Source organism: Cervus canadensis, chromosome 4 (genome assembly GCF_019320065.1).
Source record: "Cervus canadensis isolate Bull #8, Minnesota chromosome 4, ASM1932006v1, whole genome shotgun sequence".
Taxonomy (NCBI): Eukaryota; Metazoa; Chordata; class Mammalia; order Artiodactyla; family Cervidae; genus Cervus; species Cervus canadensis.
Genome location: NC_057389.1, coordinates 89,423,761 through 89,444,147, shown reverse-complemented (window position 1 = coordinate 89,444,147; position 20,387 = coordinate 89,423,761). Strand labels below are relative to the sequence as shown.

Here is a 20,387-nt window from a genome sequence, read left to right as displayed (position 1 = left end):
TTAACATAACATTGTAAAGCAACCTTTGCCGACAAAGGTCCATATGGTCAAAGCTGCGGTTTTTCCAGAAGTCATGCACAGACGTGAGAGTCGGACCATAAAGAAGGCTGAGTGTCGAGGAATTTTTGCTTTCAGATTGTGGTGCTTGAGAAGATTCTTGAGCAAGAGTCTTGGACTCTGGACAGCAAGGAGATCAAACCAGTCAATCCTAAAGGAAATCAACCCTGAATACGCACTGGAAGGACGGATACTGAAGCTGAAGCTCCAATACTTTGGCCTTCTGTAATGAAGATCTGACTCATGGGAAAAGCCCCTGATGCTGTAAAGATTGAGGGCAGGAGAAGAAGGGGACAGTAGAGCATGAAGTGGTTGGGTGGCATCACCGACTCCATGGACATGAATTTGAGCAAACTCCAGGAGATGGTGAAGGACAGGGAAGCCTGACGCACTGCAGTCCCTGGGGTCACTGAACAATCTGTGAATGTAAAATTCTTTCCTGCCACATCGGAGCCCCATTTCCAGATTTCAGGCCTTATTTGTTTCTATATTCTAAACTTTTTATTTTCTATTTGGGTATAGCCAATTAACAAACAATGTTGTGATAGTTTCGAGTCAATAGTGAAGGGACCCAGCCATATATACATATGTGTCCATTCACCCCCAAACTCGCCTCCCAGCCAGGCTGCCATGTAACCTTGAGGAGCAGAGTTCCATGGTCCCTGTTGGTTATCCATTTAAAATATAGCAGTGTGTACATACCCATCCCAAACTCCCTAACTATCCCTTCCTCCCCATCCTCCCTCCACCATCCCACCCCACTGGCAACCATAAGTTCATTCTCTGAGTCTTCGAGGTCTTACTTTAAGTGACAGAGAAAGGTGGCAGGACTGGAAAGCAGGAGTCAGTGGAGGGGCTTGTGTCTCTCCCGACTCCCTCTCCCATCATTCCCCTTGCAGGTCTGACACCGTCCATCCATCCATCATTTTTTGAAAGTGGTTGTTGCCTGGAGCCCCACCTTCTCAAGGGGACCCAAGAGGAAATCCATGTGTTATAAATTAACCATGGCAGGGCATCATCCCTGGAGCCCCGCCAGCTGGACACTACCCCTCCACAGTCCATTGCAGACTCTCAGCCCGCCAGGATCTGTCCCAGCTCCTGGCCCCACTGCCTGTTCATCCTGGGCTTGGAGCCTGGAATCTCTCATCTCTCTGCCAATGTGCCAAGACTCAGCAGTACTCAGAATAGTCCTCTTCCACATAGTTGGAGGGGAACCAGCCAACCTGGAAAGAGACAGGGAAGCAGTCAGGGCGGCCTCTCTGCCCATCCTCCCACTGCTCCTTGACACACCAGCCAGGTTTCCTCCTGCCTCGGGGCCTTTGCACCTGTCCCATCTCCCACCGCAGGAAGTACCTCCTCCAGACACACCCTCGGCTGACCATCTGTACCTCCTCCTGTCCTTTACTCACGTGTCACCGTATCCATAAGGACTTGTAACCATCCTATTTAAGGCCTGCAAACCTCACCCATCCTGACACTCTTTACCCCCACTTACTACTTTTCCATAACACTTTTCACCATCTAATTGATTATATATGTTACTTATTTATAGACTTGTTCTCTGTTCCCCCTCCCTTCACTACAACAGGACAGGGATTTTTGTCTGTCTTATTCATCACTGAGTTCCAAAAATCTAGAATAGTTCCTGGAACACAGTAGATACGTAATAAATATTGAAAAGATAGATGGATGGATGATGGATGGATGGATGAATGGAATGATGGATGGATGCTGGAAAGATGGATGGATGGAATGAATGGATGGATGAACAAAGGATGGATGGGTGTAATAATGAACAATGTACAGATGGACAAAATGATGGATGGATGGATGCGTGGGTGGATGGGTGGGTGGATGGGTGGATGGATGGATGGATGGATAGAATAATGGATGGATGGGTGGGTGGATGAATTCTTTATAGCCCAGACCTTCGTAAACACCCCAGAAGTCTCCTTCACACCCTATTTGTCCTCCATTGCACAATAAATTTACCCTCTATGGTTCCTAAAACTGTTCTCCTAAGCAATTTTCCAGAGGTCACTTTTCATGTTTCCCTCTGGTAGAATCCAAGCTCCTAACCACTCTCCTTATCTTCATTCAACAAGTAGTTTTTGAGAAACTGATACAAGCAAGGGCAATATGCTGGAGACTAGAAATTCATCAGCAGCTGAAATAAAGAAGACTCTCTGCCTTTGTGAGACAACAATAAGAAGCAAAGGGAAGCAAAGTTTTCTGAGAAAATTTGAGTTCCCTCCTGAAAGTCCAAATGCAGGCAAAGAACACAGAAGGCAAAAGTAGTTGGTCTGCCTCTTCATGCATTCAACAAATATTGAGCAACTACTATGTGACAGTCTGTGTTCCAGGCACTGGTGACACTGAAGTGAATAAGACAGACAAACTCCTCCCTTCAGGTTCCCCCAAACATGCCACTCACTCTCTCACCCCAGGGCCTTTGCACATGATGGTTTGTTTGCAATAGTTTCCCACACTGGTCCCCCTCCCCACCCCCACTGTGACCTTTTTACCTGGCTAACTTTACTCATCCCTCAGTGATCAGCTTGCCTCTCAGAAGGTGTCCTGACCTCATCCAGGGTGAGTCAGGGGTTCCCCGGGGGCTCCCAAGGTGCCTCACGAATCCCCATCTCAATCTTGACCACTCACTCTTATGAGGGCATGCTCACAGTTCTACACTTCCCACTAGACTATGAGTTTCATAGGGCAGTGCCTCCTGTGCACCCAGCAGAAGGGCACATAGTAGGTGCTCAATAAATAACTGCAAGATGCATACATGAAATCTCTGTCCCTTCCTCCTTTCCAACCAGGTACGCCCCCCTGCCCACCCTCTCCAGTCCACCATCCAGGACAGCCCCACTGTGACTGCTGAGCCCCGCCCCAACTCACCCGGCCGTAGATCTCCCCTCGCCACCAGCCCTGCTGCCCCTTCTTGTTAAGGATCTTGATAATGTCGCCCTCTTTGAGGGACAGCTCTGATCGGTCCCGGGCGCAGAAGTCATAGCGGGCTTTGGCCGTGCCAAAGTATTTGGTGCTCCCGGCTGTAAGGCAGAGAGCAGACATGGGAAACAGCCTCGATTAGAGCCCTCCCGCCCGCCCACCACCTGCAGAGGACCATGCTCTCAGGAGAATGCGCTGGGATAAAGGACCCCTCAGTGCTTCTTTCCACTGAGTGTTGGGTGCCCTGTGTTCTGAGGGAATACAGCTGTCTTCCCAGAATCATTCTTCCAGCCCAACCAGCGTGCAAATTTAGAAGAGAATACCATATATGATCTTTTAAATGTTTTGTGTCTATTCATGCTTTCCTGGTGGCTCAGATGGTAAAGAACTATTTGCAATGCAGGAGACCCTGAGTCGGGAAGATCCCCTGGAGGAGGAAATGGCAACCCACTCCAGTATTCTTGCCTGGAAAATTCCATGGACAGAGGAGCCTGCTGGGCTAGAATCCATGGGGTCACAAAGCATTAGACATGACTGAGCAACTAACAAACACACATATATTCATAGTAAGAGAAACAGAAGAAAGATGTGGAAATTTTCATTCTAGATAATATTAATTATACTAAGGAGGTCTAAGGGTTAAAAAAGAGAAGGACAGGGGCTTCTTTTGGTGACCCAGTGGTTAAGATTCTGTGCTCCCAATGCAGGGGGCCCAGGTTCAATCCTTGGACAGGGAACTGGATCCCACATGTCACAACTAAGTGTTCGCATGCCACAACTCAAGATCCTGCATGTCACAACTAAAAAGATCCTGGATGTCACAATGAAGATGGAAGATCCCATGTGCCGAACTAAGACCCAGCACAGCCAAATAAATAAACAAAGAAACAAGAAAAGAAAAAGAGAGAGAAAGATAAACAAGGGGGAAAGGGACACAGGAAAACTTCTCAAAGTACAATATTAAGTGATATTGTAGAAAACTAGTTTGTAGTATTTCTGCAGATAGGCTGATTGAATATATTTTCCAACAAGAAATGTGCAGACAGAAACATCTGATTGGGTGATGAGAATAATGACAATTTTCATCTTAGAATCCTGATGTTGTGCTGCTGTTGCTTTATCAAAAATATAGCTTTTTCAGTGGGGAATTGTTATTTTATTGGCAAACATTTGAACAATAATTGATTTTTATTTTTATTTATTTATTTATTTTTTAATAATTGATTTTTAAATCCATCTTAAAAAATTTTTTTGGACAGGTAAGAATTCAGAAACTCCACCACCCATGTGACTTTTCCACTAAATGTACTCCAGAATGCACTCCAGCAAAATAAAGTTTGAATCAGAATAAGGAATTTTAAAAATAAAGGAAAACATGGAAAATAAGAAATGCAGACAGTTTAAATAATGCTTGATAACAACTTTGCAAACTGAAATGCAATGGTGAAGAAAGAATTCCTAAAATGTAAGGCATGATTGTTTTCAACCATAGCCAACAGTCCAGAAAATTTCAACAAACCAGGTGAGTAAGCTATACAAAGGAAAACAGAAGTAAGAGTGTGCTAAAGATCTTGCCTTTCTGTGGGGAAAAAGTTTATTGTTGTCTTAGTCACTCAGTCGTGTCTGACTCTGTATGACCCCATGGACTGTAGCCTGCCAGGCTCCTCTATCAATGGGATTATCCCAACAAGAATACTAGAGTGGGTAACCATTCCCTTCTCCAGGGGCTCTTCCCGACCCAGGGATGGAACCCGGGTCTCCTGCATTGCAGGCAGATTCTTCACCATCTGAGCTACCAGGGAAGCCCAGGAGAAGGTTATCGATACTGATTAATGCCTGATATTAATACAAAATTAAAGGCTTAAAAGATACAGATGAGCACCCTTCTGGTTTCTTGTATCCTCATTTCCCAAATGCGAAAGTAACCCCTTTCATCCAAACAAATGGATATGCAGATCTCTCAGGAGCAAAGGGACAAATTGGAAGTGGGAAGGAGTTCAGGCTCTTTCACCAAGAGGACGTCTCCACGCCCACTGGAAGCAATGTCCTCCGCATCCCCGCACGTTCCCTCCACAACGGGAAGGAGCTGGCACTGCGGGCCCCCGGCTGCAGGCCTCCTACCTGCTGGTTTGCTGATGGCTCTCCTCTCGGGCTCCTTGAAGGGGAACTGCAGAGTGGTGTCCAGCGACTTGAAGCAATCCTTCAGAGAGTTCTGCTGGTAGAATTCCACCAGCTCCTAGAAAGAGAGCAGCAGGACAGATGCTCTTCCAGAGGGCCAGCCCGCAAGAGAGGGAGGCAGAGCTGGAAGGAACCGCACCCCACTCCTTGTGTGAAACAGGCCCCTCTTCTGCGCTCCCTGGCAACAGACTCCTTGAAAGCTCCCCATGACAGGGAGCTCACTCCCTTCCCAGAGGCCAGGACCATTTTATGGGGAAGAAATCACATTGTCTCAAAACAGTTCTCCTAATATCCAGTTTGTTTCATGATAAACTTACCAAAGAATCAACTTGCTTGACAACCAATTCACCAAAACCAACCCCCCCCCACCCCACCCTCTGGGTGTCAAGAGCTCTATTTTTACAAATAATTGTAATAATAATAAATGCTATTTATTAAGCAACTACTGTGTGCTGGTCAGTGTGCAACCACACATCATCAAAATCTCTTAATAACCTAGAGGGGTGGAAGGGAGGCTCAAGGGGGAGGAGATATATGTATATTTATGGCTGATTCACATTATTGTATCGCAGAAACCAACACAACATTGTAAAGCAATTATCCACCAATTAAAAATAAATATTTAGGGGCTTCTCTGGTGGCTGAGTAGTAGAGTCTGCTTGCCAGTGCAGGAGACATGGGTTCCATCCCTGATCCAGGAGGATCCCACATGCCACTGAAATCCCTGCACCACGACTACTGAGTCTGTGCTCTAGACTCCAGGAGCTGCAAATGCTGATCCCATGAGCCGCAACTACTGAAGCCCACGAGCCTTAGAGCCCATGCGCTGCAGCAAGAGAAGCCACCACCAGGAGAAGCCTGCGCACCTCAACTAGAGTCTAGCCCCTACCTGGGGCAAGTAGGGAAAAGCCCACACAGTAATGAAGACCCAGCCCCAGTTTTTTTTTTTTTTCAGTTTTAAAAAATAAATATTTTTTTAAATCTCTTAATAATCATGGGAGGTAAATACATTGATGAGTCCCCTATTTTATAGATGGAGAAACTGAGTCACAGAGAAGGCTCATCCAGGGTCACACAGCTAGAAAAGGACAGATCCAGAATTCAGTCCTAGGACAAGGGATAGAGTGTGGCAGCCAAAAGCTGGTCTCTTTGTGAACGTATGAAAGTCGCTCAGTTGTGTCTGACTTTTTGCAACCCAAGGGACTGTACAGTTCATGGAATTCTCCAGGCCAGAATACTGGAGTGGGTAGCCTATCCCTTCTCCAACAGATCTTCCCAAGCCAGGAATTGAACCGGGGCCTTACTGCGTTGCAGGCAGATTCTTTACCAACTGAACTATCAGGGAAGCCCGATGTTTGGCAGAAACCAATACAATACTATAAAGCAATTATCTTTCAATTAAAAATAAGTACATTTAATTATTTTTAAAAATGCCAATGTCATGGGTGATGGGAGTGGCTTTTTTTTTTTTTTAACAGAATATAGTTGTTTTATGTAATTGAAACCTTTTTCCAGTTCATTACAAGTGTGAAAAAACACTCAAAACTCTGGTTGTTTATTTCATTTTTGTTGGATTAACACATTCTCTCACTTGGAAAACAAACAGACAAAAAACGTCAACATCATGAAAGACCAAAGAAATAAATAAAAGACTGGGGAGCTCTCGAAAATTAAGAGACACACGAAGGAGATGAATGCAATGGGTGATTCCCCTGATTACATCCTGGGGACGAAAAGGCTGTAATAAACATAATTGGGGCCATCAGGGAGCTTGGAAAATGTTCTGTATTAGGTAATAATTTTGTATCAATGTTCAACTCCCTGACCGTGATAAGGATACGGTGGTGAGGGGAAAACAATTGTCTTGGCTCTTCAGAAATGCATGCTGAAGTACTTATAGGAAGAATTTTTAAAATTTATTTTTAATTGGAGGATAATTGTTTACAATGGTGTGCTGGTTTCTGCCATACAACAACGTGAATCTGCTCTAAGCGTACATATGTCCCTGCCCTCTTGAATCTCCCTGCCCCCTTCTACCCCTTCCCACCTGTCTAGGCCATCACAGAGTACCGGGTTGATCTCCCTGTGTTATAAAGCAACTTCCCATTAGCTATCTATTTTGCACATGGTTCTGGAAGAGGGCATGGCAACCCACCCCAGTATTCTTGCCTGGAGAATCCCATGGACAGAGGAGCCTGGTGGGCTACAGTCCATGGGGTTGTAAAGAGCTGGACACGACTGAAGCGACTTAGCATAACACCACACGTGGTAATGTGTATGTTTCCATGCTACTCTCTCAATTCGTCCCACCCTCTCCTTCCCCCACTCTGTCCACAAGTCTGCTCTCTATGTCTTCGTCTCTAATACCGCCCTGCAAATAGGTTCATCAGTACCATTTTACTAAATTATAGGAAGGATCTTGATATCTGCGAATTACTCCTAAATAGTGCAAAATAAGTGTGTGTGTGTGTGTGCGTGCATGTGTAGAGGCAGAGAGGGAGAGAAAGAAAGCAAAAGAGGAATATTAACAACCAATCAGTAAAACCAGGTGAAAGGCCCACAGATATTCATGACACTATTCCAGTAACATCTCAGTAATTTTTCAGAAATAAAAAAAAAATAGAGGGAGGAAAAATTTTCAGAATAAAAAGTTTGGGGAAGAAAAAGGTATGTGGAATGAATGAATAGTCCTTAACTTTTGGGGGAGTTAAGGATCTGTTTGAAGCTCAAATGGAATTTGAGACACCTTCCTCAAAAAAAAAAAAAATACAGATATATGCAAAATTCTAGATTTTTTTCCAGACAATTCAAAGCTCCCCAAGGATCCACAGACCATGGGTAGGATCCATGAGCCTTATCCATGGGCTTAAGAGGTCTAAAAGATAGTCCAAAATTGCACGGCAACAAATAGAAGCAAAAACACTTGAAAGGCCCCTGGATTCTCCATGAAATGGTCATTAAACAGATTAAGGAGAGCTAAATCTTTTTAAATTGGGGTATAGCTGCTTTACAACGTTGTGTTCATTTCTGCTATTCAGCAATATGAATCAGCTCTATGTGTGTATATATATATATATATATCCCCTCTTTTTTGGCTTTCCCTCCCATTTAGGTCACCAGAGAGCATTAATTAAGTAGAGTTCCCTGTGCTATGCAGCAGGCTCTCATTGGTTTTCTGTCTCACACATATTAGTGTATACATGTCAGTCCCAATCTCCCAATCCATCCCACTCCCCTTTTCCCACCTTGGTGTCCATACATTGGTTCTCTATATCTGTGTCTCTATTTCTGCCTTGCAAAAAGAGCTAACTCTTGATGTCTGACAAAAACAGAGACTCTGCCATTCTATGATACCAGATGAGAACTAAACCTCAGTTTCCCCCATCTGTGAAATGGGAACTCAGAGCTGAGCGAATGACCTGCTGTCCTAGTGATAATACGTCTGGCACTCAACAAGTGCTTTGCAAATGACCACTGCAGCTACTGTGGTTATTATTGTTATTCTCGTTGTTGGTGATTAGAAAAACAAGTTTAAAGCCAGTTGCTCCATAGTGCCTCTTGGAGCGGTTATTTTGGATGGAGGAAAAGGGGTCCTAAGGTGGAGCCTCAGAGAGGGTCCAACTTAGATTCTGAAAGACTGGGGTTGGGGTAGATTGACCCTTACCGTAAGCCCCCTGAAAGCTTTCTTCTCTGTAATCCGGTACAGTCCTTCTGATGTCATGATTTTAATATGCTTGACTTCAACATTATACCTGCATGCAGGGAAAGAGCGCAAGATGTCCCTGACAGCTGAGTCGGGGAATTCAGGCCCATTTCCTATCGTGTCTCAGCCCCGGGCTATACCCGCCCCCAACCATGGAAGAAGGGTACTTGGCTACTGGAGGGAAGGGGCGACCACTGGAACCCTACAGAATCCCTTCCCTGGAGACTTTGCTGTTCTAAGCCTTCATTTCTTCCCCTGTGTAATAGGAATCATCTTCCTTAAGGTTGTTTAGAAATCAAATGGACTCTGTAAGCAAGGCATCCTTCTAGAATAGATTGGATGAAATCTCCACTTCCACCAATACAAAGGACCATAGAATCTAAAGGATGTAGGAGAGGGGAATTCATTTCCACCAATATGGCAGACCACAGACTAGTAAGGACCCGGAAGAGACATGAATTGGCAGGAAAGGTTCTGTCTACATGAAGAACTAGATAACCAAAAAAAATCTCCTACTTCTAAAAACACCTAGAAATGCTGAGAAAAGAATGCTGAACTCTTAAAAAAAAAAAAGTAAGGGAAATCCCCCAAAGGACAAAATGAGGATGAAACTTAAAAGTATGTGTCAATTCAATTTTGGCTGTGCAATGCGGCTTGCAGGATCTCAGTTCCCCAACCAGGGATCAAACTCGGGCCCTCAGTTACCATGGAGAGTAAAACTGTTAGCTGCTCAATTGTGTGCAGCTCTTTGTGACCCCATGGACTGTAGCCCACCAGGCTCCCCAGTCCACGGAATTCTCCAGGCAAGAATACTGGAGTGAGTTGCCATTTCCTTCTCCAGGGGGTCTTGTTGACCAAGGGATCAAACCTGGGTCTCCCGCATTGCAGGCAGGGCAGCCCCAACTGGACCACCAGGGGATTCCCTAGAGCGTACATCTTGATCACATAGAAATATGAGATGAGTTATTGTGTCCTTGTTGGGTAGAGAGTTGGCACTGAGACCCACCCTCATCTCAAAAGGCTGGACTGTCAAGTCAAAAAGCTCCTTCCTCAGGGGGGAAAAAGTGTTCTAGAAAAACCCCACCCATCAGCACAGCAGGGACCATTTGAGTCTGTTTGTCTCAGACTCAAAATAGAAAAGTTACACTTAAGAATTCATCACCTTAACCTCACCTTCTTATGGGTTTAGCATTTATATTTAAATCACCTGTATAGACTGGGAAACTAAGGAATTAAACAAAACTATTTTAATCTGAAAAAGAAGTAAACTTGTTGGTGATTCCCAACGGAAGCAAATGCAAAATCTCTGGAGACCCAAGCAGCAAAGATACCCATGGGGAAAGCCCCACTTATCATCACAAGACAAAATGAAAAAACCAACAAGGAAACGAGTCACCACAAGAAAGAAGCTGCACCCAAAACAAACAGAAAGGAAGGACAGCCAGGGTCCGCAAGACTTGGGTCCAGACTGCATTTCTGCCTCTTAGGGCATCACCGATCAATGGACATGAGTTGGAGCAAACTCCGAGAGATGGTGAAGGACAGGGAAGCCTGGTGTGCTGCAGTCCATGGGGTCACAAAGAGGCAGAAACTACAGAGCGACTGAACAACAACAAAGAATATGCTTAATGTCCCCTTAGAGCCTTGCTTAAGAAGCTTGTCTTTTTTCTGTGGGTTACCAATCAATGAAAAAAAATAAAAAACAAAAATTAAAAACACACAGGACCCTACAGAAGCTCAATAAAAAGTGACTATTGTTAATGTACAGTAGTCAATCGTCTTGACAGGGACAGAATAAAGGGACAAAGTAGGTGATTAAACAGTCAATCCCACTAGGGGATTGTAAATAGAAAAATATGGGAGACCCCTGTAAGTTAATGATTACTCAAGAAAGAAGATTTGCTTAACCACAAAACCAAGCAGCCTTGCTTAGTCACATAACCAGGTAACAGAGGCTCGGGACATGCCCCAAAACAATAAAAAAATGGTGGCATGAGCCCCACTTCCTGCCCCGTGAACTCAGTAAGTTAATGAATCCTAGGACATGCTCTCTGCACACAAGAAGAATAATTGGCGGACCACACAGGGACAAGAAAACTCCTCTACTCAACCTGGGGGAGGAGGAGCTGATGCTGGAAGCATGACATCTATCTATTCAAGAAAGTCAAAGAAGTTCTCTTCCCCCTCCCCACTTTTCCTTGGTTTATGAAATTGTAGGCCGGTGAGTCCTTAGGGCACAGCATTTCTGGCCCACCCGTTGGTAAACCTCACAAGCATCCTATCCTAATAAGTCACTTCTTATCTCTCACTTTGCCTCTCACTGAGTTCTCTTCCTGTGCTGAGACATAAAGGACTGGTACTAGAGCTCTTCAGAGCCCCTGGACACAATACCCAAATGGTTACATCCTAAGCACCTGAAGTGCTCAGCTCACAAGGGGAAACGGGCCAGGGAAAGAAGAAATTACTTAATGCTGATGGCAAATTCTGCGGCATCCTTCACCCTCTGCCGCACCAAGAACGTCCCATCCGAGCGGTTGGTGAGAATGCTTTCCGCCCCGGCTCGCTCCATGGGGCCAGCATACCTGTCAAGACATACCAAGAAGAGAGGTTCACATAACTCTGATGGGTACACCTCGGGGAGGCAGTGGGCATTAGACACGTATAAGCCACACCCAAGCTTTCACAACTGGATTGCAGGAGACAACACAATCCTTTGGGTGTAGCTATGTCTCAGTGTGATACAGGAAGAAATATATTTGTTCTCTATGCTTTCCACCCTTTCCTGGCACATAACTCCTAAAACCTTTGGAATCTCCAATATGTCTTCTTAAAATTTGTATTTATTTCTATTTATTTCTCTTTTTGGCTGTGTTGGGTCTCTGCTGCTGTGTAGGCTTTTCTCTAGCTGTGGCACAGGGGCTCAGGAGTTGCAGCTTCCGGGCTCTAGGGCACAGGCTCAGTAGTTGTGGCACACAGGCCTAGTTGCTCCACAGCAGGTGGGATCTTCCCAGATCAGGGATCGAACCCTGATCTTCTTCATTGGCAGGCAGATTCTTTACCTCTGAGCCACCAGGGAAGCCCAATAAGTGTCTTTTTGTATGCTAATAAGCTGATTGGGGCTCTTCTTTTTTTAATATTGACTTTTATTTACTTGGCTGCCCTGGGTCTTAGTTGAGGCATGTAGGATCATCGGTCTTTGTCGCAGCTTGCAAACTATTAGCTGCATGTGGGATCTAGTTCCCTGACCAGGGATTGAACTCAGGCCCCTTGCATGGGGAGCTTGGAGTCTTAGCTACTAGACCAGGGAAGCTCCTGGGGGCTCTTTAATAGCCTCAGGATGAGGGTTAGTAGTCAGAAGAACCATGTGATTAGAGGCTTGAAATTTTCATCCCTGCCCCACCTCCACATCTGCGAAGATGGAGGTTGAGTCCATCACTAACGACCCATAATTTAATCAATCTTGCCTATATAAAGATGCCTCAACCGAACTCCAACCAAATAGTTTCGATTTTTTTTTGCGGGGGGTGGGGGGAGTGGTGTGGGGATTCCCAACCACCACCACGTCATGTGGGATCCTACTTCCCTGACCAGGGATCGAACCTGTGCCCTCTGCATGGGAAGTGCAAAGTCTTAACCACTGGACTACCAGGGAAGCCCCAGCCAAAGTGTTTGGAGAGATTCCAGGTTGGTGAGCACAGAGAGATACTGGGGGTGGGGTGGGCGGTTGCAAGGCCAGAGAGAGCATGGAAGCCCCGTCCCGTCTCCCCGCACCTTGCCCCAAGCAACTCTTCCAGCTGACTCTTCCTGATTGGAATCCTTTGATAATAAACAGGTAGTCTAGTAAGGAAACTATTTCTACAAGTTCTTGGAGTTTGTGTTAGCAAATTATCAGACCCAAGGAGGGGGCTATGGGAAGCCCCCATTTGTAGCTGGTGGGTCAGAAGTCTGGGTGACCCAGGCTTGTGATTGTCACCTAAAGTGGAGGGGTATCTCTTGAAGCGTGTTAGTCACTTAGTCGTGTCCAACTCTTTGCAACTCTGTGGACTGTGGCCCAGCAGGCTCCTCGGTTCACGGGATTCTCCAGGCAAGAATACTGGAGTGGGTTGCCATTTCCTGCTCCAGCTGATCTTCCCAATCCAGGGACTGAACCGAGGTCTCCTGCACTGCACACGGATGTTTTCTACCCTGTGAGCTAGGTAAACCAAGATAGAGGCCGAGCCCTTAATCTATGGGATTTGTCACTAACTCCAGACAAATAGTGTCAGAATTGAATTGAATTGTAGCACACCCAAGCTGGTGTCTGTAGAATTAGAGAATTATTAGGTGTGGAGGAAAAAAAAAAACCACCACACATTTGGTTTCAGAACTGTTGAGAGTATGAGCATAGGAAAACAGCTGTGGGTTTTTTTCCCTTTTACTCTGAAATTTGGCATTTGTGGAAAGGTATTTACTGAGTGTCCACTGTCTGCCCATCTTTGTGGTCACCAGGATGGAAATAGGATGAGGAGAGTGAGACACAGCCTCGCGTACAAAAATTAAAGGGCAAGCCAAAAAACTCAGTCATCAGGGTAAATAACAGCAAACAAATAATAACAAAGAAAATAAGCAGCACTTTAATGCAATATTTTCTAAATCGCAAAAGCAGCCATACAAAGGAATGAAGTACTGATTAAGTGCTATAAGGTGAATGAACCCTGAAAATGTGGTGCTGAGTGGGAGAAGCCAGTCACAAAGGGCACACAGTGTAAAATTCCATTTATATGAAACACCCAGAACTGGCAAATTCATGGAGACGGAAAGTGTGTTCACGGCTGTCAGGGCTTGGGGAGGGAGAGGAGGGGTCACTGTTAACAAGGGGGGCATTTCTTTTGGGGGTAATGAAAATGTTTCAGAGCTAGAGAGAGGTGCTGGCTGCATACCATTGTGAATGTACTAAATATCATTTAATATAAATGTGAAAAATAAACAAAGATGTGACTATGAATATATTTATGCTATAAGTGCAAATATACAACATAAATAATGTATATTAATTATAGCTAATATATAATTATATATGATGTATCAGCAAGAATATGAATATGTTAATAGCATAAGTTTAAGAATATAACATAAAAATATACATTAGCATTATACACTAAATATACATTAATATAGATAACACACAATTATAAGTGATATAAAATATGATGTCAATGTGTTTATGCTATAAATATAAACATTAATATATAACAAGTAATATATATTAATTATATACTATATAATTATAGACAGTACATATGGAATTAGTATATAACATAAATAATATACACTATAGATAATGCATTTATGATATAAATATGAATTATGTATTATATATAAAATGAATGTGTATGTAAATATATAACAGTTTATATTATATACCATATAATTACAGATAATCTATGTATGAATATGCCTATATGCTCTAAGTGTGAATATAACATATATAATATATGTTAATCATACATTTTTGTTGTTGTTAAGTCGATTAATCATGCCTGACTCTTTGCAGTCCCATGCACTACAGCTGGCCAGGCTGCTTTGTCCATGGGATTTCCCAGGCAAGAATACTGAAGTGGGTTGCCATTTCCTTCTCCAGGGGACCTTCCCGGCCCAGGGATCAAACCCACATCTCCTGCATTTGTCAAATATTAGCAGGCAGATTCTTTACTGCTGAGCCACCAGGGCTTCCCATAATATAAACATATAACCTAATGTGTATTAATTACATATTTTTTAATATATAACTAGCTACATTATGCAATATATAATTATATTGATAAATGTGAATATGTAATATAAGTGTAAATAATAACATAAATGCCATTTTAAATGGTGAGTTTTATGTCATGTGAATTTTACCTCAATTTTGAAACTAAATTTTAAAAAACCCATGGTGAATAAAATGTGGAAACTTTACATAAGGACCAGATCTGACTCTGCACGTGCCTGGCTGACCACAACTCACCTCTCCCTACTCCCAGCGCTGTCATATCCTGTCGTGATTTACAGTTTTGATAGTTTGCCCATCATAGTTGTTTTTTTTTTTTTTCCTTGCTTTTGTTTGATAAAACATCACTTTAAAACAGTATGGCTCTCAAAAAAAAAAAAAGAGAGCACGGCTCTCAAAGTTTGAGTTTTGGGCACCCACTGCAATCCTCGTTGCACCCAAAGTCAGGGTCTCTCTCTCTCCTGACCCCAGGTCCGGCCGCAGTGGCCTCACCTGACCACATCTGACAGGGCAGGGATACAGTGAGCACCCTGCCTCAGGTGAGCACAGTTTAAACCCTGGGTCTGCCACCCAGCTGCCCCGAGACCTCAGGAACTGAGTGTGCTCCTCTGAGCCTGAATTGCCTTCTCTGAAAAGAGGAGATAAAACTGCCCATCACAGAGGAGCATTTTTGACAAAAGGCAAAGACGCAGTTGAAGCACCTCATACGTGGTGGGTGTTCACCACACGGGAGCATTGTTAGGCCCTTTGTGTAATGAGGTTGGGCTTTGAAGGCCTGCAGACTTGGGTTCGAATCCCACCTCTTTGACTTCCTTGCTTTGTGACACTGAACCAGTTACCGCTCTCTGGGTCTCGGTTTCCTCCGTCGCAGAAAGAGATTAAGAAGAGTATGCACTCAAAGCATTATTACAAGAATTGCCCTTAAAATGCTGACACAGTGGTCATAAAAACAATACCACAGTGCATCAAGTCTAAGATATCAATCATTGTAAAATACACCATGCTTTCACAGGCAATTACGAAATAAAAATGACTGGTTTCCCTGGTGGCTCAGATGGTAAAGAATCTGCCCGGAGAAGGGAATGGCTACCCATTCCAGTATTCTTGTCTGGGCAGAGGAGCCTGGCAGATTACAGTCCATGAGGTCACAGAGTCTGACACGACTGAGCAACTTAGCATGCACATGCGCCCATAAAATTAGGCAAAAGAACTGAGACACCACTAATCGTTAAGAGCCATTCCAATGCCAGAGGCGTTAAACAGCGAGAGGGTAAAATATGCATTTTACAATGGATGAAATGTGGTCATAACAGTTAATGCTAATAAGAACAGATAATAAAGTGCTTTTTGCATGTCAGGAATAGAGCTTAGCACTTTACAGGCTCATGGAAACTTCTTAACAGCCTTATGAATCAGATATTGTTACCAGTCTGTTTTCCAGGGAGGAAAGCTGAAGCACAGAGAAGCTGAGTTACTAGCTAAAGGTCACACAGCTGGATAATGTTAGAGTCAGGATTGGAACCAAAGTCAGTGGGCTCCGAAGCAACAGCATAAACCTCCATCCCTCACTGTGCTCTAAGCAGTAGGTTCTCAAAAGAAGGCAGGGGGAGAGGGAGAAGAAGCTCCCATTATATTGTCACCGTCATTTTCTTTCCATTAGAACCCAATATCCCAAAGTCAAGGACCCTCTTTGGTCTGTGCTCTCTTCTCAGCAGCCCCCAGTGTAGGGCTGGACCCAGAAGTTAATGCCCAAACTTTGAAGAATGAATAATTGACTTCTTTGCAGCCCCTTGTGGCACCCCAATGTCCAGCCCAAACATCCACCCCAAAGCACCCCAAGCTGAAAATAAGAAAGATGGTTCTACTCACCAGAGATGAACGGACAGGTCCTGAGGGGGACCCTGGGGACACAGACAGAGACGGAGACTTAGGGAAAAGGGTTCAGCGTGGCAACAGACTTCAGGACACTGCATTCATTCATTCCACTGTCATGTATTGGGGGTCTATTATGTGCCAGGCACTGTGCTCTTCTCTGGAAATACAGCCCCAGAATCCAGTGGGAGAGATCAGTCCACCCCTCCCAAATGAATCAGCTTTTAAGAGGCAGCTACGTGTGTAGGCAGAAACTGGAAAGGCGTTCAGATCTTGACATGTGAATGCCAAGTCCCACAGAAAGGATCCTGGCTCCTTGGAAAAATGGTTGATTCCAAGATTGAGGCAGAAAGAGTACAAGAGCAGCCTGCTCTTGTCCTAAACAGTAAGGAAGGGCTCAGAGAACAATGAGGTTATGTCAAAAGGACAGAGGAGCCAGGCTGAAGGGGCTCCCACTGGTCCAGTGAACCAGTGAAGTTGCCCAGTCATGTCCAACTCTTTGCGACCCCATGGACTGTAGCCTACCAGGCTCCTCCATCCATGGAATTTTCCAGGAAACAGTACTGGAGTAGGTTGCCATTTCCTTCTCCAGGGGATCTTCCCCACCCAGGGATCAAACCCAGGTCTCCCGCATTACAGGCAGACGCTTTACAGTCTGAGCCACCAGGGAAGCCCTAAGCCCACTGGTCCAGGCCAGGACAACATTAAAATAAAAATCCAGGAACATTTCCTGAGATAGATAACACACAGATACACAGATAGACACATAGATGATTGATAGATACATAGATAAATACAAAGATGATAATTAGATACATAAATGATTGATAGATACAGAGATGGATATATAGATAGATACATAGATAATCGATGGATACACAAGTACATAGACACACAGATGATTGCTACATAGATACACAGATAAATATATAGATGATTATTAGACAGATCCATAGATAATTGATACATAGATGCAGACGGATACATGGATAGACACACAGATACATAGATACGCAGGTGACTGACAGATTCATAGATACAAAGATGATTGATTGATAGATACATACATACACAATGCACAGATACATAGAAGAGACAGTTCTTTACAATAAGTGAAAGTGAAGTTGCCCAGTCATGTCCAACTCTTTGCGACCCCATGGACTGTAGCCTAACAGGCTCCTCCGTCCATGGGGTTTTCCAAGCAAGAATACTGGAGTGGGTTGCCATTTCCTTCTCCAGGATATCTTCCTGACCTTGGGATTGAACACAGGTCTCCTTCATTGTAGGCAGACGCTTTACCGTCTGAGCCACCAGGGAAGCCCTTTTTACAATAGAATATCAGCTAATAACTTAGGAAGAATAACGGAGTTAAAAATTCATAATGCAACTCCACAGTGGAGAAAGGACCCCAAGCCAAAGAAAGAAAAAGCAAAAGATATTTTCTGGAAAATTGGTAAAGTGCAAATACATACTCTGAATTACATAATATATAATTTATACATTATAATTTCTAATATGTGATAATTTATAATAATAGAATATCCATGCTGAATTTCATGTTTTCAAAAATCACGCCATGAATATACAAGAGAAGGTTCCTGTTCTTGGCAGGTATTCAGAGATTAAATGTGAAATGTGTCTGTAAACTTACTTTGAAATGTCTCAATAAAAAATAAATAATAAGACATTTTCTAAATAAATAAAATGTTCAGAGAAAGATGACAGAGCCAATGAGACAAAATGTTAACAATTGGTGATCTGACTAAGAGATATATGGGAGTTCTTTGCATTATTCTCGTGACTTTTCTGGGAGTCTGAAATTACGTAAAGTGAAAGCAAAAAAAATGGGAGGCTATTGTCTCCCATTTGTCTCTGCAGGCTCCGATGAGGGCTACAAGGCGGGCAGCGGGGTAGTGAGGAAGAATGAGGTCTGGGGAGAGTGGGGAAGATTTGAAGTCATTATCAACATGGGGAAATCAAGAGAGTGGGAAACAGGTGAAGAAAGACAAGCGCCGGGCAGAGGGGTGGGCAGGTCTGCTCCCTGCAGAAGGAGGCACAGGGGATGTGACCCCGTAGAGGACTCTATTTGGTGCCTCTGAAGGAATGCAGGGGTTGGCCAGCCTTCTGAACCCCTGTTCCTTCCCCCAGTGATGGAGAAGGTCTTCATACAAAAAGAATCAAGGATGGAGGTTCTTTAAAAAACTAAAAATACAGCTACCATATGACTCTGAAATCCCACTCCTAGGCACATATACAGAGAAAAACGTGGTCCAAACGGATACACGTGCCCCAATGTTTACTGCTGCACTGTTTACAATAGCCAGGACAGCCTAAATATCCATTGTCAGAGGAACGGACAAAGAAGATGTGATACGCATATAAAATGAAATACTACCCAGCCATTAAAAAGAATAAAATAATGCCTTTGCAGCAATGTAGACGGAACTAGAGATTGGCTTCTCTGGTGGTTCAGATGGTAGAGAATCCACCTGTAATGTGGGAGACCTAGGTTTGATTCCTGGGTTGGGAAGAGCCCCTGGAGGAGGGCATGGCAACCCACTCTGGTATTCTCGCCTAGAGAATCCCCATGGACAGAGGAGCCTGCGGGCTACAGTCCATGGGGTCACAAAGAGTCAGACATGACTGAGCAACTAAGCACAGAGATTGTCATACTGAGTGAAAGAAGTCAGACAGAGAAGCAGAGACATCATATGACATCCATTTTATGCTAAATCTAAAAAGACATGATACAAATGAACATATTTACAAAACAGAAACAGACTCACAGGAACTTAGAGAATAAACTTATGGTTGCTGAGGAAAGGATGGGAGAAAGGGAGAGTTGGGAAGTTTCAGATGGACATGTATACCCTGCTATATTTAAAATAGATAACCAACAAGGATCTGCTGTATGGCACAGGGAACTCTGCTCAATGTCATGTGGCAGCCTGGATGGGAGCAGGGTTTGGGGGAGAATGGATACATGTATATGTATGACTGAGTCCCTTTTCTGCCCACCGGAAACTATCACAACATTGTTCACTGGCTATACTCCAAGACAAAATTAAAGGTTAATTTTAAAAAGTCATATGTTCATGTGTATGTAATAAAAACTGAAAAGTAAAAAATAAAAATAAAAAGAACCAAGGAGATAAAGGACTGGCCATCCTTCCCAGGGTGAACCTCTCTCTGGGCTTAGTCAGCAAGGTAGGGAGTGACATGCCATGATGGGCAGCCCCTCCTGATCTCAGGAGCATTCCCCTCAATGCTGCCCACCCTCACAGGACTCTCTCTGCAACCCCATGCCCTCACTCCAACCAGACTGAGGCACTCACATGCACATAGGGCTTGACCCTATTGCAGGGAAACCAGCCGACTTCATTGGTAGACGTATTCCTTCCCTAAAAAGATGGAAGGGAGAGATGGACAGAGAGGTTACAGGCAGCCACCCTGCTTGTGTGTATCCATCTTTCACCCAATAGCCACTCTGCTTGGCTATCTCTCCATGACCTGGAATGACCCAGAGAGGTACCAACCAGTATCAACTTCTGGAAATACCACCAGCCAAGAAGGGCCAGGTCAGCCCCAGAAATCCCCATAGACATCACCCTGCCCAGAGCAAACTTCCATTGCATGATCCCACTCCAAAGGCCACCTACACCCTGACCCCATGTTCAGGTCCTTCCCCATCACTCCCAAGGCCCCAGCCTATACCTCCCACCAGTTCTGTTCGGCTTCAGCCTTAGTGAGCTCCACAATGTCTCCCGGGTTGAGGCGTAGAAAAGGTCCAATGGCTCCAGGGGGTGGGGGCAGCCCGTAGTATTCCTGGCACACCTCCATCTTGGGAAGGCCTGGAGGGGAGGGGAGGGGAGG

At 44.3% G+C, this 20,387-nt stretch overlaps 1 protein-coding gene and 1 non-coding gene across 2 annotated transcripts in view; both read right to left on the bottom strand.

Annotated features, from left to right (window-relative positions):
• Window positions 1–535: 535 nt before the first annotated feature.
• VAV1 (vav guanine nucleotide exchange factor 1) overlaps window positions 536–20,387 on the bottom strand; it is a 62,987-nt gene continuing 43,135 nt past the window's right edge. Inside the window, exons 20-27 of the mRNA XM_043466394.1 lie at window positions 20,229–20,365; window positions 19,850–19,915; window positions 16,512–16,543; window positions 11,356–11,472; window positions 8,852–8,939; window positions 5,131–5,245; window positions 2,959–3,110; window positions 536–1,280 (exon numbers count right to left, since the gene is read on the bottom strand). Coding sequence (XP_043322329.1) covers window positions 1,227–1,280; window positions 2,959–3,110; window positions 5,131–5,245; window positions 8,852–8,939; window positions 11,356–11,472; window positions 16,512–16,543; window positions 19,850–19,915; window positions 20,229–20,365 — 761 coding nt within the window. The 3' untranslated portion in view covers window positions 536–1,226. The remainder of the gene's footprint in view (window positions 1,281–2,958; window positions 3,111–5,130; window positions 5,246–8,851; window positions 8,940–11,355; window positions 11,473–16,511; window positions 16,544–19,849; window positions 19,916–20,228; window positions 20,366–20,387) is intronic.
• Window positions 12,470–12,542, bottom strand: TRNAG-UCC. The gene has a single exon. It is a non-coding gene; the product is annotated as a tRNA-Gly (tRNA).